Below are 25,973 nucleotides of genomic sequence, written 5' to 3'. Positions count from 1 at the left end.
CAGGATAATGGGAACTGTCCCAAAAACACTATATAAAATGAAGCCACTCAAAGCTTAGGAAGATATCCCTTTTATTATCAAGCACCTATGACAGTTTCATGTCTCTGCAGGAGACAGGAGGTTTGAGACATTACTGTCCCTTTTAAAGGGAAGAGGAGTGAGTAAGCATAACCCAGAGGTGAAAGATTATCCTAACACCTATGACTGTGCTACTAGAACAACCAAACGCACACGACATGCTCCCCACCACAGTCTGCATTACCATCCTTTTTAAAAATCTGGAATGATATGTATCAAAACAAATAAATTACTTCCCATATGTCAAAAAGCAAGTTCAAAAGTTGTTGAAGCTGCCTATACCAGACTTCTGTATAGGTACCTCCAAAGAAGTGAGCTATCCTTTTCAACTTCCTTGGCTCTGGCAAGTAGGAGACAAGAAGTCCCTGTTTTCTACATCCAAGGTTCAGAGTGGTATTCATTTAGATTTGGGATCTTGTTGCTTGGGCGTCTCTCCCACATCTTCCAAGTCCATCTCTGCAGCAACTGACATACATATGACCTGAAGGTACTGTGTGGCAGATGCTGCAAAGAGAAGTTTTGAGTCAAAACCAGGAAGAGGTCAACTGCGCTGAGTTCAGGTGGCACAATGGGGAGCAAATCAGTGAAGCTTCAGGGTCGATAGCAGGAAGGGGCTGTGTCAGAGGTGACTTGGGAGCATAGATTTGTAGAAAAGGCAAATCTAGTGATATAACAGCTAAGCTCAGTTTAGGATCCAAGGCTTACCCACAATCTTTCGGAGGCAAAGAGGTCGTTTGTGTTCTGGCACTCTGATGATGAGGAAGTAAAAAGGCAGGCCTGAGAGGGCAATGCCAATGCCGATGAGAGAGTTGATGGTATCACTATAAAGTGGAACAGCCACCAGGAAGATGGTACAAAGGCAGAAGATAATGGGGAAGAAAAGGCTGAGCTAAGGGCACAGAGGAAACAAGACTGGAGGTTAGACAACTTAGGATTCTTGACGGCAAAAATAACTCCCACCTCCCATGAAGATCAGAGCCCTCAGCTTTCCATCCCCTCCATCTCAATACACTATCAAGTCCGAAACAAAGATTTCTGAATAAACTAGTAAAAGTTCTCTGTAACAGCTATGCTCACTGTTCAGAAGGAAGAGCGGTAGGATGGAAGTGAGTTACCTTGAGAGGACGAGGCCGATCAGGCTCCTTCCAGCGCAGATAAAGCTGACCCACAATAGAGAGCCCCACAAAGAACCAGTAGCTGAAGCTATAGTAGTTTATGAGCTGGAAGATATCTTCCACACACAAGTAGATCAGTGCCATGACACCCTGTAGGCAAAAGTCCAAGCCAGCTCCTGTCAGGGCCTTTGTTACTCCAGGTGCTTTTCACTCCACTTTAACCCTGACAAATCCATCACCTTATCAAGTCCTCAGTCTCCCCAGGTGTCCTTTTCTATACACGCCCCCTTTACTATCCTTGTTTCAGTACTTCCTCAATTGGTAGTCAATAGCCTTTCAACTGCATTTTGAGCCCATTCTTCAAACCTGCCAAGTTAACCCTTTGTAAAGCACAGCTCAAAACAAATTCAAAAACCTTTGCCTAAAAGCAACTGGGAGCTGACATTTCTGTACATAAAAATAAAAGTTCTACTTCAAAAAAAGAAAAAAAAAGCAAATGAGGGAAGTGGCTGTGGCTCAATCAGTTGGGCTCCCATCTACCATATGGGAGGCCCTGGGTTTGCATCCCAGGGCCACAGAGCACCACCTGGCCAGCAAGGCTCCAGAGTGCCATCCAGCCTGCAAGCGCCATGGAAAGCTGACTCAGCAGGGTGACGCAGCAAAAAAGGGAGACAAGCAAAAACACAGAAGAGCACATAGCAAATGGACACAGAGAGTAGACAGCAAGCAAGCCATGTTCGGGGGGTGGGGATTAAATAAATAGAGACACAGAAGAATGCACGGCAAATGGAAACAGAGCAGACAGCATGCAAAAAAGCCACAAGGGGGGAGATAAAAAAATAAAAGGCAAATGGTTCCAGGGAGCAGATGTAGCTAAGTGGTTGAGCCTCTGCTCCCAAAGTACAAGGTCCTAGGTTCAATCCCCAGTATCTCCTTAAAACAAAAAAAAAGCAAATAGCTCTAATCTACATTTTCCAACTTTCGTCTTGCAACTCCATGCAGCTTTACTTCCTCAGGATTTAATGATGTTTCTCTTACCTAAAGTCCATCTCTACCATTTACAACCCTGGCCTTCAAAATCCATTTCAAATTCCTCATCCACTCTCTAACCCAAATGAAATGATCATTTCTTCCCTTGAACACCACACCATTCACTATATTCCATGTACTTCTTTGTGCCTTATCTTGAGCCAGGGCATCATTCAGTAGAAAAGTCTCTTAGCAACCACTGTACCAATTTGGACAGAGCCCTGCCCAAGATGGGTATTCCAACGATAGTTTTTCCTATGAGAATCTCCTTTAGAGCTTTTAGGATGCTAGAATGGTCAAATCTGCTGTTCCTGAAGTCTTCCCCACAAGCTTCATCTAGATTTCACCCTCATCTTTAAGATCACTTACATTGAAGAGCAGAGAAGGCACTGGTGTGAACCGCTCAACATGAATCATGCAGATGGCATCAGGGAGATGGCCTTCTCTTGAACCCACAAAGAACAGCCTATTTTAGGTAAGACAGAAGTTGAGACAAAATTATAGGACACTGGGTTGGCCTGGTTCACCTGCCTACACAGCCCTCCCTTTCTGCCATCCCATCTTCAGAAGAGTGAATAATATGGAATAGGATTCAATATTGAGATTAATAAAAACAAAAGGCTGCTAGTGGGAACAAAAATAACAAAAAGGCTGTGGGTATCATTTGGGAGATGTAGGTAATGAGAGTCTGGGTTCTGCAAGTCCTATCATCACCTACCATTCCCCTTCACAACAACCCCCTATTAAAGATACCACTCTTACCTAGAAGCAGCCACAATGGAGGCATTAAGACCACCAAAGCAGGATAATGCAACTGCCAGTGGAATTGTCCAGTTAAATACTCCAAAAATCTGGTCTGCAAAAGTCTAAGGGAAAAGAATAGAGATTGTTAAGTAGTGTCTAAACAGGATGAAAAAACATGCATGTCCTCAGACTCTCCCTACCAGGAGCCTAGCAGGGGTAGCAAGACCTTTTTCCAAGCTGAGTATCATTAAGCGTGCCCCTTTCGAAGATGTCTACACCCTTTTTAGGACTTCCAAGAGCTAGGATATACCAGAAGCCCAAAGCACACACCCTCTCTCTTCTGCTAGTCAAAACCCTTTACCACAGCAACAGCATCGCTGGCCAGAATGTCCCTCATGTCCAGAACGGTGTAATAGGCTACATTGGTCAAGATGTAGATGATGGTGACGATGGGCATGGAAATGCCAATGGAGAGGGGCAAGTTCCTGCAGCCAGACAGAATAAAGGATACATTAGTTCCACAGTCTCATCCCTTTCTCTCCTTCAGTCTTTTGACTCCTCCCCTGCCCTAACAATCTTTCCAGGCATGGGGTCTTCAGCTGCATTTCTCTAGTGCCTTTGCCTCTGAGATTGCCTAGATATTGGTTCAAGCCCTGAGGCTCTGAACTCTTAAGAACTAAAAAGCACCAGGGGAAAGGAGTACCACATTCAGAGAACAGGCTACACAAAAGAAAGAAAAAGGTCATAAAAACTCATTTGTATTTAGTATTTTCTCCTTTAGGTCAAGGTCTTTTTTCCGATGCATCACTAGTCAGGTGCTTGGTAATAATCCCGCAGTGCCAGAGAGGCTCATCCCTGGCACTAAGGTTTTAAAATGAGCATCCCTGGCACAGAGATTCCAAAGTAAGTCGGGAGGTCATTCCAGAGATTACTCAGCAGGAACTCATTGACTGCCACAGTAAAAAGTGCCTCAAACAGTGGGGCTCCTGAGGGCTCTAGAGATGTGAAGGCAGTGGCCACTGGAGGTTCTGAGGGGAGGGAGAGGGAAGAACAAATGTAATATGAGGGCATTTTTGGGACATTGGAATTGTCCTTCATGACTTTGCAATGACAGATACAGACCATTATACATTTTGTCAAAACCTATAAACATGTGTGTGGAAAAGAATAAACTATAAGGTAAACTATAGTCCATAGTAGCAATGCTTCAATATGTGTTCATCAGTTTTAACAAATGTACCACATTGATGAAGGATGTTGTTAATGTGAGAAAGTGTGGGAGGAGGAAGAGATGTGGCATGTGGGAATCCCCTATATATTTAAAGTAACATATAGTCTAAAGCTTCTTTTAAAATAAAAAATGGAAAAAAATATAAAAAGTAAAAGGACTCATAAAGGACTCTGTCAGTACAAGTTGATAGATTTTTGTTTTGTTTTCCACATCCAAAGATCTATTATATCAGGATTCCTTCTCTAAGATTGTCAACATTGGAAAATTTATCTAAAGGTTGAGAAATATAAGAAGAAATTATGTAGCTATATTGTGAAATCTAACATCTCCAGAGAATAGGCTCAGCCTTTAGTAGGAAAAGCAGTGTGTGTGTCCCAGCAAGCAACCTGGGAAATACATCCATTCCACCCATTCCTTAGTTTGAAAAACTTGGGTGTCATCCTACCTAGTAGCCAAAAGAGACACAAAGATCTCTCAAGATTCCTCAAACCCAGTAAAACCATGATCATAAACATCCTTGAGAGTGCAACCGCCCAAAAGAGAAAGGGGGCAAATACTCTCCAGTCATTCAGTTTCTGGTCGGTAGGTGGAAGCACCATCCAGGCCTGGATCCTACTTCTATTCTTGTTCTCCAGGGCTGCAACACTAGATGTGTGCCAAGAGCACTCTTTGTTTCTTAGAGCCAAAATGGGTTTGTTGGTATGAGAATTGTTATTCTTTGACTTGAAAATTTATAGAAATTCTACTTCCTGACAAATCTTAGTTCCCAGAATCATAGTTTTAGAGCCAGGAAGGGCCCTGGACACTATAAACTACAACTCCTCAATTACAGATAAGGAAGCAGTCAAAGAGATGGTGGGTGACTCCCTCAAGGTCATCCAGCAGATCAACAGAAAGACAGACTCCCGGCCCTTTGACTCCCTGTCCAATGCTCTTTCCACTCTGCATAACTGTAGGGTAATTTAGAGTAACACCGGTGAAGTGATAGAGTTGAATCCCTGAAACTACCACTGTATCAGAACGAATTTGGAAAACAAGGGAGAGATCAGCTCAACAGGAATGTTTCTGGGAGTTTGTGACCTAATATTCTCCTTGGGGATAAAGGTGGGTGAAAGATTTATTTAAAAAAAAAAAAAACATACATGAGAAGGTTCACTCATCAGCTCTATTACTTTTAACAACCATGGACAAGTTACTTCTCTGAGCTTCAGTTTCCTCATCTATAAAAATGGGGCTGATAAAATCAACCCCATGGGAGTTGTGGTTTGCTGCCTGGCACACAGTAGGAGCTCAATAAATGATGGCTACCATTATTGTCATGGAAAGTTGATGGCAAGTTACCTACCTCTCAGGATTCTTGATCTCTTCAGTGACATAGTTGAGTGTATCCCAGCCCGAATAGGAGAACAGGGCTGAATACAGTGCCAGGGCAATATCACCCATTGCTAATGATGAACCCTCAAATGAATTCTCAAAATGACTTGAGGCTCCTGGAACCCAGAGAACATGAGAAAGCAGAAAAATTAGTGATCCATCCCACCAACTTCAAGGAAATCCAGTAAAGGAATAGAAAAATATGATTACAGCAGGTACGTGGCTTGCTACGTTTGGCAGCAAGGGCACCAGAAAAGGGACAGGGAACAGAAGACAGACATCTACAGAGATGGGCTAGAATAGGGGGAACTGCATGGAGACCTTGACAGGACTGGCCCAGGGCCACTCTCTAAGACAAGAAGCCACCAGGGAGCAGAACTGGAGAATAGAGTGCTACAGCTCTGTTCTGCACCCTTCCTGACTTCTGCCCCCTTTCTAACACCAGACTGAGCCAACACAGGATAGAGGAAGGGCAGGGCTCAATATGCCCAGATCAGCAAAGTGGCTGTAGGGTTAGGTGTACATACACGAAAATTGGAGATGAGTGGGTACAGAAGATCATTCCTCATTTTGCCTGCTCCCAAGGGTAGAAAAATTATAGCCACAGCTCTGAGCTCAGCAAGCCACCAAAGCCAACTCCCAGGGCATGCCTGTCAGCCATTTCGCCAGGTCAGCTTCCTCTGGGAGGCAGCATGCTTAGAGGTCAAAGGACAGGCTTGGAGGTCAGTCTGCCTGGGTACAGATTTCAGCTCCACCACTTACTAGCTAGGGCTTTGGACATAATTACTTAACTCTATAACCTGTTTCCTCGTCTATAAAATGGGGATAACAAAAGTACCTACCAAATAAATTTACAGTGAGAATTAAATGAGATGATGGACAAAGAGCATTAGAAGAGTATGGCTCATAGAAAATGCTTAATAATGTTAAATGTTAGCTGCTATCATTGCTATTATTCTTATTTCTTACCCTGGCCAAGTCTAACGATGCCGGCGATGATGACCGCGATCAGCGCCAATACTTTAGCATAGGTGAAAACATCTTGTACCAGGGTTCCCCACTTGACATAGGCACAGTTAATGAAGGTTAAGAGACCTGAAAGAAAAAGAGTACTGACTGGTGACTGACCTTATCACCCAAAAGCCTTAGACTCCCAAGTAATTGTTCCAGTACCAGGTCACTAAGATAGACACTTTGGTCAAAGACAGGCTAAGGGTTCAGGCTCTGCTGTGCTCTGCCCTAAAACACCCTTACCATTATCATTCAAACGCACTTGCTGAGCACCTATGTAGGTAGCATACCCTCTAGCACCTTATATGAGAGACACGAAGCACAGTGACTGGATTTGCTCATATATAGACGTGCACCCAAATTCCCAGTCACAGCAGTGGGAGGCAATTGATAGCTGCACAGGATGAGTGATGTGTTCTGGGTATTGGCTCTGAAAAGTCATGGGCTCTCCCCTCCCTGAGACGTGAGCTCCAGGACCTGGCACTCTGAATCTGCGGTGTTACTGCTAAGTTTTTTTAACCTTAACATGTCACGTTGTGAATGAGCCAATGTCTGGACCAGCCGGTCAGGACATGTGGCCAAGGATTAGGACAGGGGCCAGACTTCCTGCCACTGCCTGCCAGTTCAGCTGCTTGTTTTCATGCTTGGAAAGATTCTTGGAGCTGAGAGGGAAGCCTGCAGAATGGGAACAGGGCATTTTTCCTGACCAAACAATGCAGAACTAAGAGCTACAAACATTCCCCAAGTTGGTAGAGGAAATCTCTTCACCTGGATGAGAAAGTTCATGGGTCACACTTTAAAGCCAGGTTTCTTAACCTAGGGCCCTAGACCCTTCAAAGTCCCTGAAACTCTTTGTAAAGTGTTATATCTGTGTGAGTTTATGCACTTTTCTAATAAGAGGTACATAGCTTTCGTCAACATCTCAGAGAAATCCATTACCCCAAAAAAAAAAGTTAAGAACCACTCCTGTAGAAGAAGAAATTCCAATCAGGAAGCCCACACATGCTGTGAGGTTGACCAAAGGTCCCAGAATGTGAAAGGGAAGAAAGTCAGAAGAAACAGCTCTGAAACTCAGCAAACTGTTCCTTGGACCGCCCACTATGTAAGCAGTCAGACAGGCACATACAACACACCTTCCCCACTGCTGGAAGAGTGAATCTCTTCGTTGCAGTGAGGGAGCACTGTAAGGATGGCTTAACAGCCCTCCTTCCAAGGACTCCAAGGCGAAGGTCAGCGTCACCTTGCTTTACCAGTAGAGAAACTGATGCTGAACTTGCCTGCTTCAGGCCACCCCCACAGTCAGGAAGGAGGCTCTGTCTCAGAGCTCTCCTGGCAGTGTCCCTCAGTGTCCCAAGTCCTCCTGTTTTGTTGTGTCCTGTCCTCATCACGCCCAGAGGCTAGAGAAATCCTCTCAGAGCAGCTGTCCCATTCTCTCTCTCTCTCTCTCCCTCTCTCCTCTCCTCTCCTCTCTTCTCCTCTCCCCCCACCCCCCACCCACTCTTAAATCATCCTATTCTACTCACTGCCCAAACTCTTTTCTGTTCTTCCTGGGCAGGAATATTCCTGTCCTAAACAAATACATGCCTTTCTGCCTAGTAAACAAGACAAGAAACAAACCTTACCACAGAACTGGGCAAAAATACATCCATAGCTCCAGTGCTAAGTTAATAAAGACACAAGTATACAGTGTCTAAAAGGACCCCACAAAATGACCAGAATGCTTGTATCTTTGAAATCTGTGGATCTATCAGCCCGTCACTCAGACTTTACTCCCCACTGGAATTTCTGCCTCCAGCCATTTGACAACTTTCATCCCCTTCCATCCCTGACCTCCACCCCTTACCCTCAGCTCCTGCTGGCTAATAAATATAAACTAGATTTCTGACTAGAAACATGGGGACAACCCATGTTGCCACAGTCACAGAAGAATGGGATCCTCTAACACAAATTCATGGTAGCCCTCAGGGTAACCACTGCTCACACCACCACCCTGGAACAGGCTCAAGGGACGAGTTCGGATTGAGAGCAAGTCTGTTGCAGTATGCCACAGGTTCTGTCCTCAGCCCTGGCCAGGTAGATGGGAAGGGAAGCTCACCACCCTTTTCTACAGCAAATTCTGAAATGAAAATACACAAATTTTTTACATTTTAATCCCTCCTGCTTCCCTGCTCCACTTCTACATCCATCCATATGAACTCCTCCCTCCCCCACGCCTAGACCTTATTTCTCAGCCACCGACCCATCACCATGCCCATATCTGCTTTCCATGTTGAGCACAGAGGGCCGCTTCTGAAGGCAAGGAATCCTGTGGAAAGAAACCAGGGAGCAGAGGGAACTGCCAGGAAAGAGCTGGCCCTCACCCTCCCCAGAGCCCCAGGACCCAGCTTCCTCCAGGGCCTCTTGTCTGTGGGAGCAGGAAATGGGTATGGCAGGCAGCAGCGCTGACTGGACTCTTTCTCCCAGCCCCAGCGGATACAGCTGACCAGTGGCCCCAGAGCCCAGCCAAGTGCTCTGCTCTGAAGTGAAGCCCAACCTCCTGCTTCAGAGTTGTGATCAGGAGAGAACCGTGGGGTTAAACTAATACGGAGCCAACTGCCGAGTTATCTTCAAGGACAGAGATGCCCTACCCTCATACCTCCAGGTACAATCCAGTCCCCACCCACCGCTGGGCCAAGTCCACAGCAGGATGTCCTGGAATCAACTTTTACCCTTGTCCCAGGTGCAGCTCCATCCCAACTTTGACTCCAAGGGGAAGAATTTCCCCTAATTACATAGAGATCTCGGATGGCTCTTCAAACCTTGGGTACATGGGTTCCACTAGAGTGGGAGGCTAGTTCTGGCACTAAGGCCCAGCATCAGCTCCAGAACTTGTTTTTACTGAATTCATACAGATTACTAGTGATTCCTCTATCTTCTCCTCATACTTCACTAACAAAATGTAACAAATGAACCTAGAATTAGGTCAGGAATCGACCTTAGGCTTATCGGTCCAGAGTGTTCAAAATCCACCTTTGTTTTAGTTTTCTGGCTGCCAAAGCAAATACCATACAATGGTTTAGCTTAAAGGTCCTACTTACAATGGGTTCACATCTGCAGGAATGGATTACGTTTAATATCATGTTTTTCTGGGATACATAACTCCAAACCACCACAGCTTCTTTCTGTTTTTCAGAAAGCTGAGTCATCACTTTTAATAGGCAAACTAATAGCACCCCCAAAGATGTCCATGTCCAAATCCCCAGAACGTGTGAATATATTACTTAGTAAATGGGAATGAAGATAGCAGATGAAATTGAAGTTGCTAATCTGCTGACTTTAAAATAGGGAGATTACCCTGGATTATCCTGGTGGCCCAATGTGATCACAAATATCCTTAAAACATGGGAGAGGAAGAATAGTCAGTGTCAGAGTGATGAGATGTGAGAAAAACTTGACTAGGTTTGAAGATAGGAAGAAGCCATGAGCCAAGGAATGTGAGCAGCCTCTAGAAGGTGGAAAAGGCAAGGAAACAATTCTTCCCTAGAGCCTCCAGAAAGGAACACTTCCCTGCTGACACCTTGATTTTAGCCCAGTGTGACCCATTTCAGACTTCTGACCTCCAAAACTGTGAAAGAATAAATTTGTCTGAATCTGTGGTGTTACTGTTTTAAGCCACTAAATTTGTGGTATTTGTTACAGCAGCAATAGGAAACTAATACCTAATTCAACAGCAGTCTTTCCACAGCCTTACCATTCTCCAAGATTCTGGAGATTCCAGGTTATGATTCTGTGATCTTAACTAATAATAAATTAGTTTGCACTTAAATATTTTAAAAACATGTAAAGCAATGACATGCTTTATTACTATCTCCTCAGCTTTCTTGGTCTTGCTTCTTTGTTGCATTAACCACATTTATTCAATGCTTTCTAAGTTATTAATAGCAATCCTTCTACTAGATAGAGAACTTTAGAAGGAAAATAGGAATTATGCCCTCCTTTCTCTCCATTACCTATTATCACAGAATGAAATGCCCCCAGAGCATACAACCCTGCCCTTGCTGTTCTTATGCCAAACATTCCTCTCAGAACCTTCTATCATCCTCATTCATTTCTTCGGTCATTTATTCTGGGTATTAAGCCTCTCTTGTTGCAGTTTTGTTCCACCCATGGATCTATTCTTGGTTATACCACTTCTCACCATTTCTTGTGTACCTCGTTTATAAAAACCTAAGCTCACCAAAAGGCAATTTGTAGGGGCCAGGGGAAGAGGGGAATGGAGAGTTATTGCTTAGTAGGTACAGAGTTTCTGTGTAAGGTGTTGAAACGTTTTGGGAATGAATGATTGTGATGGTAGCACAACATTGTAAATGTAGTTAAGGCCACTAAATTGTACATCTAAAAATGATTAAAATGGCAACTTTTATGTTATACATATATTACCACAATAAATTGAAATTGTTTAAAAAAGCAATTTGTTCAGTCACATTAGTTTCTTCAAATAATTCTTTTCCTCCTACCCATGATCATTTTAAATTATTTTATCAGAATTTCAATTTTGAGACTCTCCTGGTCATTTTTTTTTAATCCCTGATCAAGAGATTATAATTTTCTTTTCCCTGAACTTTTTGGCAATCTATTTACCTAAAAGAGTTAGAGTATGTTTCTGAGGAAACAAAGCATTTCTTTTCCTGGGAGGTGGAAACTCTTAGCAGGTATAGTCACTTTCTCCCAAAGATCTCACATTTCTCCTGAATAATAAAAAATAAATTTAAGTCTTTATCCTTTAGAGATTCATAGAGAAGCCTTTAATAATTAAACGGTATGACATCTTGAATTTGCTTTAAATAATCTAGAAGGGTGAGGGAAGAGAGTGGGTGGAATATAGATGAAACTATGTTGATAATTGTTCAAGTTGGTGCATGGACCATGGAAATTCAATGTACTATTCTGTCTAATTTTGTATGTGCTGGAAATTTTCCAAAATAAAACTGTCTTTTTTTAATATATAATAATGTCTTTTTTTAAGATTTATTTTATTTATTTATTTCTCCCGCCCCCCCCCCCCCCCCCATTGCTTGCACTCACTGTCTGCTCTCTGTGTCTCTTCATTGTGTGTTCTCTATGTCTGCTCATCTTCTTTTTAGGAGGCTCTGGGAACTGAATCCAGGACCGCCCATGTAGGAGGGAGGCACCCAATCACTTGAGCCACTTTCGCTCCCTGCTTGTTATTCTCTCATTGTGTCTCCTAATTGTGTCATCTCATTGCATTAGCTCACCACCCCAGCCTTGCATGGGCTCACCTTCAATAGGAGGCACTAAGAGCTGAACCCGGGACCTACCCTGTGGTAGGCAGCCCAACCGTTTGAGCCACATCTGCTTCCCCACAATAAACTCTCTTTTTAAAATGTATAGAAGTGCTGCTATTAATAGAATGTAAACAATTTTAGCAAAAGATGTTCAAGGAGGCTTCCATTGCTACCATATTTTCTGTTGTACCTATTTTATAATCTTTATTGGGAAAACAAAATATTTATTCTGTTTCTGACTGGGTGGTCTGCAGAATGTGCCCATATTTACATTACATCTACTTCCTTCTGCTTTGATCCTCTCCTATTCTCTCCTCCATGCTTCTTCCTTCAGGATGGGGATTCCTTTTCTTGCACTGTATACTATGTACTATAGGAGATCTTCAGAAAAATCCCCTAAATGGAATCTGAGGATTCTCTAACACCACCACCCTGGTTAATGATTCCTTTTCCCACCATAAGCAGATCGGATTACTGGAGGCCAGCATCTTCATATCCTTCTAAGGATGGGCTGCATATCTATAGTGAGGGAGGAAAGACATATTTCACTGTGGGAAGAAACCTACCTGCAGGCATGGGGCTGGAACAGTACCTGAGTAGTACAGGTCATTACATTTGTTGGCAAATGAAAAAAGGAGCACAAAATCCTTTGGCAGTTCTTTGTATCTTGGTGTACTAAAATTTCCCTCTCGCTGCTATCCAAAGAATCAAAACATGACCTTTCCCAGAGGGGGCAAGTATCATTTATAATAGAGCCTAATACAAGTACATAAATTTTTTTTTAAGATTTATTTTATTTATTTATTCCCCCACTCTGTTGTTTGCGCTTAGTGTCCGCTCTCTGTGTCTGTTCATTGTGTGCTCTCTGTCTGCTTCTCTTCTTTTTAGGAGGTACCAGGAACTGAACCCAATACATATCTCTTTGATGTATGACATCAATCCCCAGTTTCTTCTAGCAAATCTGTGTGTGTGTTTTGATGTATGACATCAATCCCCAGTTTCTTCTAGCAAATCTGTGTCTTTTGAACAAGATATATCCTTTCACTGTTACATTCCAGTCAAATATCTCTGATAATTATGAACTTGTTTCTTCCTTGTAGTAAAATGTCAAATGTGTTTATTGATCTTATTTTGAATGTTTGTAGATATGAGCACAAAAATATCATTCTCAACCTTCTTTTTTTTTTTTAAAGATTTATTTATTTATTTAATTTCCCCCCCTCCCCTGGTTGTCTGTTCTTGGTGTCTAATTTGCTGCGTCTTGTTTCTTTGTCCGCTTCTGTTGTCGTCAGCGGCACGGGAAGTGTGGGCGGCGCCATTCCTGGGCAGGCTGCTCTTTCTTTTCACGCTGGGCGGCTCTCCTTACGGGGCGCACTCCTTGCGCGTGGGGCTCCCCCACGCGGGGGACACCCTTGCGTGGCATGGCACTCCTTGCGCGCATCAGCACTGCGCATGACCAGCTCCACACGGGTCAAGGAGGCCCGGGGTTTGAACCGCGGACCTCCCATATGGTAGACGGACGCCCTAACCACTGGGCCAAAGTCCGTTTCCCCATTCTCAACCTTCTATCCTATTTTCTCCAAATGTGTTACTGAGCAACTTTTCCCCCTTTATTCTCCTTTTATGTAATTCCCAATAGCCTCTAAAATATCCAGATTTCTGCTTGTCTCTGTGCATTTTCCTCCTTTCCTCTCAAATTTCAGTGTAAAGTCCTGTTAAACACACCTTCCTGGTGTCCTAACATTTAGTCAGGTGCTCTGGTCTGCATTTGCTTTTCTCTTTCATATACACAGCCTTCAACAGACAGAGAGATGAAAATTCCATCTGTCACAGAGTTTGCTACCTTGAACTTCAAAGTCACCAGTAACACATCACGAGTGTCTTCTGACTGGTGATGTTATTCATCCCACAGCAATCAGCAGAAGCATAGTGGTCGTGGGTTTAATTGGTGTGAGCAAGCTCTTCGTCACACGTTGCTCAAAAAAACTGCACATCCCTGCATTCTACGTAAAGACAGTCACACTGTTCGGGGGAGCAGCCGAGGCTCTTAACTAGCATGCTCAAGCCTGCTGATACCCTGACAGCTCCAGATTACTTGATAGCTGCTATTTTCTCAGAAAGTCCAGAATCATGCTCTCTAAGAAAACCTCATACTTTCTACCTAAACCCAAAGGGTTCAACTTTGTTCTTCCTCCTTTTCTCTTCTGTATCCCAGTTTTGTTCTGTTTGCTAGTTTTGTCTAATGCTGTTTGGGGATGCTCTCTACACCTTTCTTTTTTTTTTTTTTTTTTTATTTCTCTCCCCACCCCCACTGTCTGCTCTCTGTGTCCATTCACTGTGTGTTCTTCTGTGTCTGCTTGTATTCTCATTAGGCGACTCTGGGAACTGATCCTGGAACCTTCCAGAGTGAGAGAGAGACAATCATTCTCTTGTGCCACCTCAGCTCCCTTTTTCTGCTCTGTCTCTTATTGTCTCTCCTCTGTGTCTCCTGTTGTGTCATCGTGCTGTGCCAGCTCTCCATGTCAGCAGGCACTACTGCATGGGGTGGCACTCCCACGTGGGCCATGGGTCAGCTCGCTGTGCAGCCACCTTTCCTTCACCAAGAGGCCCTGGGCATCGAATCCTGGATCTCCTATATGGTAAACGGAAGCCCAACTGCTTGAGCCACATCCGTTTCTCTCTTTACACTTTAACAATTGTTTTTTCTTTCTGCCTTCCTTGATGGATTATTTCTTCCATCCTTTCTAGGTTGCTCTTCTTTCTCTCAGGTAGCAGATGGTCTTTACCTTTTCAAACACTTGCCTTTTCAGGCTAGAGAACCATTTTGCTTACTCAGGCATCATGGGTGAGAGCCTCTGTCCAGTCAACACACCAAGCACGAACCCTATGGGTCACTGGATCAAATACCTCCTACTCTCCTTCCTGGAACTCCGTCAGCAATTTCATTCCTGTGGCTCTGTACCACACTGAGGGAGCAAGCAGGCAGTTTGTACAGAAGGCTCTCATGTTAAACAACTCCATCTGCTCCCTTCTCAAAGTCTGTTAGTCCTTATTAATCTGATCTTTACTGGTCTGCTCAACTACATGGGCCTCAAGCATGAGTGATCATCAAATTGCCTGAAGAATGTATTAGCCTCCATCCCCAGAAATTCTGATTCAGGAGATCTGAGATGGGGCTTCACAGAGGAGTCTGACAGTCTCCCTGCCGTGGGCATGTTTCCTTGTATAATCACTAAACACAATAACTACATACAGAACAACCTTGATCGGAAGGATCCTAAACTCTTAACTCCAGGCTCCTCTACCCTGGCTGCACATTGGCATTGTTTGACAAGCTCTAACAAATTCCACTGCTCAGGCCCTGTTCCAGGCCGATGAAATCATAAACTGGGGTAGAGCCTGGGCATAGGCATGTTTTTTTAAAGCTTTCCAGGTGATCCTGAAAGCATGGTGACAATCCACAACCCCTCTTCCCAACTCCTGCAACATGGGGCCCCACATCAACTCCCCTCAGCAGCAATGTTTCTGCTTTCTCCATCTCAATCACCAAGCCAATTCCCTTTCGTCTATCCAGTGGTCTAGATTTATTTTGTCAAGTGGGAGGGAGGAACATTAGTAATTTTTTTAATACCTGAGTGATTACAATGTACAGCCAGAGTTGGAACCCACTGTCCCCACTTCTTTCCCCAAATTCCTCTAGACTATCTCCTCATCTTCTAAAGTAGAAAGGGAACAAAGAAAGGAGGAGGGGAGTGGACGTAGCTCAAGTGGTTGAGTGCCTGGTTCCCATATATAAAGTCCCAGGTTTGATCCCCAGTAACTCCTAAAAATAAAAAAAATAAAAAATAAAAAAACAACTCACATTGGGGAGCAGATGTAACTCAGTGTTTGAGTGCCTGCTTCCCACATACAAGATCCTGGGTTCAATCCCTGGCACCTCCTAAAAAAAAGAAAGAAAGGAGGAAACCAAGGCTGAACCCCCAAAAAGCCTTGAAGATCAGACCAGCACAGAGCTCCACACCCTTCACTGCTGGCAAAGAGTTTGTTCCAAAGTTTACACTGACCCCTAGAGAGAGCCCACAGATGGGACTCCAGCCTGTTTGTTGAGGTTAATGTGGAACATGAAATGTTAAGCTTCTGTATCTCCAACTATAAGATGGCTCTTGGGAAAATCCCTCTGGGAGAGGTAACTAGCTTACAAGTAGAAAGTTCAAAGGGCAAAATGTCAGTTGGGGCCCAGCATCTGGCTGTTCCACCTCATTAGGCGTAAGTACATGAGGTCAGTTATTCTGGTAAGAGAAGAAGCTGACTGAGGACCCGTGTCCAAAGCTCTCAGACACACACACAGAGATCCGAAGTCCTTCACGGTCCACAAGACCTAGGATGTGCTGTCCACTGCACCCACACACACACTGCCCAGTTCCCACAGCAGTCCTCAGATCCCCATCACCACCCTGAAAGCCAAAAGTAGGCAATGCCCTTCTCAGCCAAGTTGAATCTGGAACCATATTTTTTGTTCATTCATTCAGTCAACCTTTATGGAAGCACCTACTACATGCAGGTCACCAGGGTCAAGTGTCAGAGACACAAGGAATCAGCGTGATCCCTTAAGAACAGTATTCTGTCCACAGGGGTCCTGTGTTAAGTTTGCTGACTGACTGGTACAGGGTGCAGACAAGATACAAGGAGACAGACAGTGCACCCAGCCGTCCAGCGGGTCTTGTCTTTTGCTTCACAGTGTCTGAACAGAACAGACCTGGGACTATTCCCCACACCTCTTCAGCGTCGACCACCTTCCAACTGCTTCTCCAGTTGCAGCCTCTGGGACCAACTTCTCAGCCAGCCCTGCTTCCAGGACTAGCTAACCATTTTTTATGGTTAGCTCCTCATTGTTGACCAACCATGACCTCCCAGACCCATCAGAATGATTCTGCTGAAGTGGAGGCCTCTCGTAACCACTTGGTCAACCTCCTACACCTACAGGCCTCCTACACCTACCTCTCTCTGGGCTACTCTATCGACCGTGACTATGTGGCCCTGAAGGGCATGGACCACTTCTGTGAGTTGGCGCAGAAGTGCGAGGACACAAAGCATCTCTTAAAGAGTGAAACCAGTGCAGCGGCCTAGCCCTCTTCCAGGATGTGCAGTAGCCTTCCAAAGATGAGTGGGGTAAAACCCTGGACGCCATGGAAGCTGCCCTTGTCCTGGAGAAGAGCCTGAACCAGGCCCTTTTGGATCTGCATGCCCTGGATCTGCCAACATAGATCCCCACCTCTGTGACTTCCTAGAGTACCATTTCCTAGAGAAGGAGGTGAAACTGATCAAAAAGATAGGTGTCCATCTGACTAACCTCCACAGGCTGGCTGGCCCGCAGGCCGGGCTGGGTGAGTATCTCTTTGAAAGTCTCACCCTTGAGCACAACTAGGACCCTCCAGAGCCCAGATGTAATGGGGTGGGGGGAACCCCCTTTATTCCCCCAGCTTCCATGCTTCTGCCTGAGCCCCTCCAGCCAGGAGGCATCTTTCTAACTGCCATCTTGTAACCCTATAGCAAACCCTGAATCAAGTGTAAACAACAAAGCTTTTTGCAGCAGAAAAAAAAAATTGGTATGGGAGGTAATGTCCTGTTAACAAAAGGCAAAACACAAAACAGAAAAACAAAACAAAACAAAAAATCTCTAGGTCATAGTGTGGACAAGTTTAGGCAAGGAGAAAGGAACAGCTATGTCCAACCATGCTAACAGTGAGCCAGAACACCTGAGCTCCAAAGAAAGGACAGTCTGTTGAAGCTAGACTTACGGACGCCTATCCCTGATTCTGCTGAGAGAAAAGTTCCATCTCTCCTGCAAAACAGGAAGAAAAACCTCAAACCTCCCTTCTGATCTCTGAGCTATTGTAAAATTAAAGCTGCTTTTAAGTCAAACAACGATGGGCTGTAGAAAGTGAAGCTTTTAAAAAATTAATTAGATGCATATGATTGTGGACATAATTTGCAGTAGTAGATAATCACTTTTGACTGACAGTTACGTGCCAGGTTACTTAAATACATCACCTAATTTAATCTGACATAGAGTAGGTTTTATTATATTTATTTTACATTTGAGAGAAGTCAGCCAGGTACAAAGCTTACATAAATTCTATATATATGCAAGAATGCGGGGCTGGGAGTGAGATTAACTCCTCCTAAGGCTGTACAGAACAGCAGCAACCCAGAAGAGCTCTGAGAAGTCAAGATAATCAGTTTAGGAAGGGTGGTCAGCAGTCACTCTAGTTGGAAAAAGCCACCTTTGTCTAGTAACACTGGACAAGACAGAGAGGTTCCTTCAGAACTCAGAATTCATTCATGCATGTATTCATTTATTCACCTAACAAGGATGTATCAAGCACCCACTGTGTTTCGAGCTCTGGGCCAAGTTCTACAATTAAGACCCAATCCCTAGGGGCACAGATGTGACTTAAGTAGTTGAGCACCCAGCTTCCACATGGGAGGTCCTAGGTTTGGTTCCTGGGCCTCCTAAGGAAAAATGGAAACCAACAGGAAGCAAAAGCAAACATAAAAACCAGCTCAGGGGAGTAGATGTGCCTCAAGTGGCTGAGTGCCAGCTTCCCACATACAAGGTCCTGGGTTCATTCCCTGGCCCAGGACCTTAAAAAAAAAAAAAAAAAAAAAAAAAAAAACCCTAGCCTTCAAAGAAAAGTGAACTTGGACGATTACAAGAATCAGGTGCCATGAAAGCCACTAAGAGGGAAGAGAGGCAACCTGTGCAGTCTGGGGGAGTGAAAGGGGATGGGCACCGGGATTACTGTTGCCTGAACTGATGGTGTGGAGGATAGTGCTGGCAGGATGGGGGCAGGGGAGGCAGTATTCCTGGCAGAGAAGGCAGCATGTGATTACTCTGACAGAGAAGTCAGTAATGAGTGAAGTCACCCATCCAGAGAAAAAAATTTACCTAAGTCATAATCGGTAAACAATTTCAAGGTCCATTAGCAATACTAGCCTAGGCTGTAATTCATCAACAGTCTAAAGGACAACTCTGCCCACCAAGGGACAGGAAATCTCTCCAACAGAAGCAGAAATTGTGTTTGCTCTCTTGAAATTGTCACTGTTGCAAATAGAAAAGGATGAAAGTATGATTGAAACATAGAGTATATCTATGCTCTTAACTGCCAAGTGTTGCTGCCTCCCAAAGGGATGAGGGTGTCCCCTACACTGTTCAAGAGAGAGAAAAGCTGACTTGGAAGCCCGAGCATTCGAACCATGAAGGAGGTGTCCGCCTTGTAGGGTAGGGGTATTTCATCTAGCTTTGACAGAAATACACCCCCAAACCAACCAAACCCAGGTGTGGCAGTTTGAGATTATTTTATGGATCCCAAAAAGAGAAAGATTATGATTTTAAACTAATCTGTTCAGAAAATGGATGTGGCTCAAGAGATTGGGCTTCTGCCTACCACATGGGAAGTCCATGATTCACTTCTCCATGCCTCCTAAAGAAGACAGCGAGCTGGTGCAACAGGCAGATGCAGCAAGCTGATACAAGATGACACAACAAGAGACAAAAGAAGAAAAACATAATGAGAGACCCAACAAAGCAGGGAGCAGAGGTTCCCGGTGCTTCCTAAAAAGGATGAGCAGGACAGCGAGCTGGCATGACAGGCAGGCATGACAGGCAGGAATGGCAAGCTGACATGACAAGATGACACAACAAGAGACACAAGAAGAAAAGCATAGTGAGAGAAAACAAAGCAGGGAATGGAGATGGCTTAAGCTATTTGGTGCCTCCATTCCACATTGGAGGTCCCAGGTGCAGTTCCTGGTTCTTCCTAAAGAAATAAAGAGAAGACAAACAGACACAGCAAGTGCAAACAACAAGTGGGTGAGGAGAGATAAATAAATAAAAATGAATTTTTTTTAAATCAGTAAACTAATCAATATCTGTGGGTCTGATACCCTCTGATTGCATCAAATTCAGTTGAGGGTCCTTTGATTAGATTACTTTAGGGCCTTCAATTGGATCACATCAGTGAGGCTGAGCCAGCTTGGGTCTCCACCTTCTGGCTAGGTCTGATACAAATGAAGACACATACAGAACTGCCATATGATCCGGCAATCCCTCTACTGGGAATATGTCTGAGGAACTGAAAATGTGATGCAAATAGACATTTCCACACCAATGTTCATAGCCTCATTCTTCACAATTGCCAAAAGACAGAAACAGCCCAAATGTCCATCAACCAACAAATGGACAAAAAAGTGTGATATGTACACACGATAGAAAACTATGCTGCTGTAAGAAGAAATGAAATTGGGACACATATGACAACATGAACGAAATTTGAGGACATTATGCTAAGTGAAATAAGCCAAATACAAAAGGACAAATATTGCACGGTCTCACTAATATGAACTAAATACAAAGAATAAACACATGGATTTAAAAATCTAGAGTATAGGTTATTAGAAGAAAGGATGAGAACTGAGAAGGGATACTGATGTTTAATGTATGTAGAATTTTAAATTAGCTTGATTATGAAAGTGCAGAAGTGGATACAGTTGATAGTAACACATTAAAGCAGGGATTCTTAACAGAAATTCTTGTTAAGAATTTCATTGAAATGAAATTCAAAAAAAAACATTATTCTTGTGGGGACATGTTGATGTGGGTGTGATATATTTATTTAAAAATATACAGTATAGCATGGACTTAGTAAGGGATCTGTGGTTTTCACCTGACTGGCAAACGGGTCCATGGAACAAAAAAGTTTAAGAACCCCTGCATTAAAGTGAGTATAACTAACACAGCAGTTTATAAATGGGATTGTGGCTGAAAGAGGTAGTCTAGGGATATAAATGTCAAATGAAAGGAAGCTAGAGAATAATCTAGGGACTGAAAAACAGTGAACCCAGAGGTAGAGGATTGTGGTTAATAATGCAAATACAAGAATGTTCTTCTATATATTAGAACAAATATGCATCACTATCACAAAGAGGTAAGAATATAGTGATACATGGGAAAAACACAATTAATGTAACTTATGGACTATAGGTAACAGCAATATTGTAATATTCTTGCATCCATGTCAAAGAAGGTACAATATCAATGCTAAGGATCAATAATAGGGGATATGGGATTTTTCCTTTTGGACTAAGAAAAATGTTCAAAGGTTTACTGGGCAATGACTGTACAATTCTGTGATGAAATTGAGAGTCACTGAGTATACACTTTGGATAGAATGTATAAGGCATGGGACTGTATAGCACAGTCAACCAATTTTGAATCTCAGCTCTGAGAAGCTGGACCTCAGGTAAGGTATATGAAAGGCTACTCTCGAGTGTAAACCAGACCACCCCTAGATGAGCTTTCTTCTTTGTTCCTACAGCCCTTCATTACGCACACCACATTATAATGGCTTACATATCTGTCTCCCCAAAGACCTTGAGCTACTAGAGGGTCAGTCATCTTCTTATCCCCAGGCCTAGTCCACAACTAGGCACAAAGGAGACAATAAATTTTACTGTGTCAGTAAATGATATCTCTAAAATCTAACTCCACCCTCATTGGCCTAAAATTTCTCTGTCCAAAATTATCAGTGACCTCCATGTTTACAGCCCCACTCACTTATCTAATCTAACTTGACATCTGAGCAGATTGGACATTGGACACTGTTGGTACTCTTTTTTTTTTTCTTCAGTCTACTTCTCTCTCAAAGGTTGGCATTTCTTAACAGGAACAGTCTTCATTTGGGGTGACAGGAAAGTTTTGGTAATGGATGGTGGCATTGGTAGTAGAACATTTTGAATGTCATTAATACCACTAAATTGTATACTTAAAAGTGGTTAAAAAGGAAAATGTTATCCTGTATATGTAGGACCACAATTAATTAATTAATTTTTAAAACCCTGAGATGGGACCAAGCCAGGCTGGTGTGGTAGGAGCAGAGAGAGAGCAAGGCTGGTCTAAACCAAGTCACAGAAGTCAAATGGAGTAGGACCTTGTAGGACATGGGAAGGACTTGGGTGCTTCATCCATACTGTGACTCTTTTCCATCCTTCAGTGTTGAGTGCAGATGCCTTCTCCTAAATAAGCTGCTCTCCACCCCCTCCTAACACTGCCATGGACACCCTTTCATTGACTACTTACCTGTCTCTTCCATCACCGTGCAAGCTCTTGGCACAAAGTGGCTCTACTTTTCAGCTCTGTGTTTTATGGGGTTCCTCATAGTTTCAGCTATCCAGAAAGCACTCAGTAAATTTTTCTCAAATAATCAAAGCTTTCTTTTGATTCCATATCATGCAAGCAACTTTCTGATTACTAGACTGGTTCCCCAGTGACAATGGTACCAGGAGTGTGGACATGTGCTTTCTGGTCATTAGGAATTACACATATCTGCTCACTATTGTACATGGTAAACTCACATTCTTATTTATACATCAGTCTCTTTTTTAGGTAAGCATGACCGAGCTGTAGGAAAATGACCAGACTGTGGATCAAGATGACCCAAGGAAGGCTCTGCCCAAGGAAGGCCCAGACATCCCCTCTACCTTATCACTCAGTCACCTTCCCTATTTCAGATGGTGACCCCATCACCCCCCAAGCTTGAATCCTCAGCATCACCTTTGAGAGCTCCCATACCCCTACATCCAGGAGTCTTAGAAATTCTGCCTTGTAACTATTTCTTTATCTACCCCCTTATCTCTGTTCCATAGGCCACTCCCACACCCATCCCATAAACTCAGGTTTTAGCTCCCTAAACCAGTCTCCTCACCTTCTGTCTGGCTCTTACAAAAATGGCCACCATAGTCACTCTACTGCTTAAAATCTCTAGCTTCCTCCTACCCTCAAAATAAAAGTCCAACCTGTTTAGGCACCATATAAAACCTTCCTTGGACTGGCCCTGGGCTGTTTCCAGTTTCTGTTATCACCTCAACCCTCTGCCATACCAGTTCCAGCCATACCAGTACCTGGAATTCCCTGAATATTCTATGTATTTTTGTAGCTTCCCACCTTTGTTCATGCAGCTCCCTCTGTGAGAAGTGTTCTAGAAAGTGGCTAGGTAGTTTTTCAGATTCAATTCAGACACCAACTTCTCTTTGAAGTCCGCCTAAGGCCTCCTCCCCACAGGAAGAAAGTTGTTCCACTTGCACCTATGATCCCTTTATCACCGCACTTACATTGCATGACAATTATCTGTTCATATGTCCTAGACTATGTGTACCTAGATAGCAAGAGCCACACTTTATTCTTCTTTGTTTCCCAGCACTAAGTAAAAATATTTAGCACATAGTACACTCGCAAGCAAATGGAGTGGATAAAGAGTGAATTAATCGGGGGGGAGGATCACCAGCCTGCCCACCCCCTGCCTTGGCCACCAGCACCCACCCAGTCAGTCCAGCCCAGCCTTGATCAAGGCCATCTTCATCTTCAACAACCACTGGAAGCCGCGGCTCTCCAAGTTCTACCACCTACAATGAAGATACTCAGTAACAAATAATCAGGGAGCCCTTCTACATGCTATCTAAAAGAGGTAAAAATGTTTGTAATTTCCTAGAAGGAGGGTTATTAATAGGAGGATCTAACAACAAACTCATTTATAGACATTACACATTATATTTTGTTTTCTGTGTGGGTTCTTGGCATTTTAGATCTAATTTAAGTATCTGTGGAAACATTAGACAAGTGTTTTGAAACTGTCTGTGAACTGGATTTAATTTTCCATGTAGATAAGATTTACAATGTTCTTGCAGAAATGGTGATGGGGGAATGGTATTGGTCACCAACATAAATGAGATAAAGTAATGCACAAGTAAACTGGAGAAGTCTGAGGCTAGTGTAGCAGGAGCTCAATCCAGCCTGTGCTGTATCACCTTAAAGAATATGAATCTTCCTGAGATCCCAAGAAATAGTAACATTGGTGACATCATTATAAAAGTGCCAAACCTGCCCTCTTTTAAATAAAAAAAAAATTAAAAATGCTACTCCCAGGTAAAATCCAGGGGAAAAGTTATCTACTTTACCATGCCATTGTTTAACAAAAATAAAGGAGGAGAGTCTTAACTTTTGATCTTGGATTAAAGTCAAGGTACTGTATAGAAGCTGTATAAAATCAGTATATAAATTTCAATGTTGGGAACGGACTTTGGCCCAGTGGTTAGGGCGTCTGTCTACCACATGGGAGGCCCGCGGTTCAAGCCCCGGGCCTCCTTGACCCGTGTGGAGCTGGCCCACGCGCAGTGCTGATGCGTGCAAGGAGTGCCGCGCCATGCAGGGTGTCCCCCGCGTAGGGGAGCCCCACGCGCAAGGAGTGCACCCGTAAGGAGAGCCGCCCAGCGCGAAGGAGGGAGCAGCCTGCCAAGGAATGGTGCCGCCCACACTTCCAGACGACAACAGAAGCGGACAAAGAAACAAGAAACAAGACGCAGCAAAAAGACACAGAAAACAGACAACCGGGGGAGGGGAGGGGAATTAAATAAATAAAAATAAATAAATCTTTAAAAATAAATAAATAAATAAAAAATAAATTTCAATGTTGCTTTTCTTTCTTGTTCAGTGATTTTTTAAAATTAAGTAGTTTTGGTATGACTTTTTTTTCTCTTCTAAACTGCATTTCTATGCTCACCTAAGGCATGCCTCCATGTATTAGCTACTGCAGTATTTAGAAAAATGTTTGAGACATTTCTTTAATTATGTACAACCAAAAATGTCAGTGTTCTGTATGGATCACAAGTGCAGTGTTCCTTAATTCTTTCTATTTGTCACACTTGTTAAAGAACCACTCATGGGAAGCGGACATGGCTCAATTGATAGAGCATCCATCTACCATATGGAGGGTCCAGGGTTCAATCCCCAGGACCTCCTGACCCATGTGGTAAGTTGGCCCACATGCAGTGCTGCCATATGCAAGGAATGCCATGCCACGCAGGGGTGTCCCCCACGTAGGGGTGCCCCATGCACAAGGAGTGCTCCCTGTAAGGAGAGCCACACTGAGTGAAAAAAACACAGTCCACCCAGGAGTGGCACCGCACACATGGAGAGCTGATGCAGCATGATGCAACAACAACAAAAAAAAGAGACACAGTTTCCCAGTGCCACCGGATAATGCAAGCAGACACAGAAGAACACACAGAGAGCAGACAACAGGGGGAAGGGGAGAGAAATAAATAAAATAGATCTTTAAAAAAAAATACATTTATGTATTGCATGAAAACATTATGAACTTTTTCTCTTAGTTTGAATAAACTCCTAAGGAACTGGACTTCTAAAGCAACTTTCTGTTTGCCTGATACCTACTTTAGCAATATTTTTTTACACCCTCTGTCTCAACAAAGTAAATAAAAGTATATTCTATCACTGTTCTTTTAAAAAGTGAATAAATGGAAGCCCTTCTCTTGCTAAATCTGGACATTTAGCCCAAGTCCTCATTTAGGCTAAACAGAATATCCTCATCGGTCTCAGCTTCTGGCCACTTGTGTGAGGTGCCCATTCAACAATGGCTGAAAGAATGTTTCCATGAAACATATGTCTCTAAATTCTTACAATCTTGGTTGCCCTTCTGAACCTTCTCCTGGATCTCTATGTCTCTCTTAAGTTATTAAAACTAGAACAAAGTCCAGATACTACCTGTGCAGTAATATCTTATTTATCTAAGCATAACCACTCAAGAGAAATAGGCAGGAAAGGAAAAGACTTATGAGCAAAAAAAAAAAAAAAAAAGACCTATGAGCAGTCAAGAGAAATAAAATTGTAATCATCATCACAATCAATACCTTATATTTGAGTCATGATTTATGGTTTTCTCTGAATCTCATTTCCTCTCATAGTAGCCTTGAAGTAAACAATCACTGTACCTTGAGCACAGTCTCCAACACAAGTCCGGTGCACTTTCCACTTCACCAGAATTGTCTCACAAGTATGCCATAAATTCATATGCCTTTCTTTCACAGGGGAGATCTGCAGACTAATTCATAACCATGGCTCCTTTGCATGTATTCTTATAAACGTGTACCTGTATGCATATGTGGGTGTACCAGGATTTAAGTGTGACTCTCTTCCAAAATTAGAAGCAGATAATTAGAAAGGAGTGACTGATGGAGGTAGGCACGATGCCAAGA

General features: G+C 43.4%; 1 protein-coding gene and 1 pseudogene across 4 annotated transcripts in view; one reads left to right on the top strand and one right to left on the bottom strand.

Annotated features, from left to right (window-relative positions):
- Positions 1-54: 54 nt before the first annotated feature.
- The window catches only part of SLC7A7 (solute carrier family 7 member 7), a 34,311-nt gene continuing 8,392 nt past the window's right edge, over positions 55-25,973 (bottom strand). For all 4 annotated transcript variants that reach the window (XM_058293741.2, XM_058293740.2, XM_058293742.2 and 1 more), the window contains exons 3-10: positions 6,541-6,666; positions 5,543-5,687; positions 3,328-3,451; positions 2,985-3,088; positions 2,592-2,688; positions 1,194-1,343; positions 784-967; positions 55-582 (exon numbers count right to left, since the gene is read on the bottom strand). In XM_058293741.2, coding sequence (XP_058149724.1) covers positions 476-582; positions 784-967; positions 1,194-1,343; positions 2,592-2,688; positions 2,985-3,088; positions 3,328-3,451; positions 5,543-5,687; positions 6,541-6,666 — 1,037 coding nt within the window. In that variant the 3' untranslated portion in view covers positions 55-475. The remainder of the gene's footprint in view (positions 583-783; positions 968-1,193; positions 1,344-2,591; positions 2,689-2,984; positions 3,089-3,327; positions 3,452-5,542; positions 5,688-6,540; positions 6,667-25,973) is intronic.
- LOC139438172 (AP-3 complex subunit sigma-1 pseudogene) lies at positions 17,054-23,820 on the top strand (annotated as a pseudogene).

This window comes from Dasypus novemcinctus, chromosome 3 (assembly GCF_030445035.2).
Source record: "Dasypus novemcinctus isolate mDasNov1 chromosome 3, mDasNov1.1.hap2, whole genome shotgun sequence".
In the NCBI taxonomy this organism is placed as follows: Eukaryota; Metazoa; Chordata; class Mammalia; order Cingulata; family Dasypodidae; genus Dasypus; species Dasypus novemcinctus.
The sequence above is the reverse complement of the archived record's forward strand: the minus strand, read 5'-3'. Positions and strand labels throughout refer to the sequence as shown.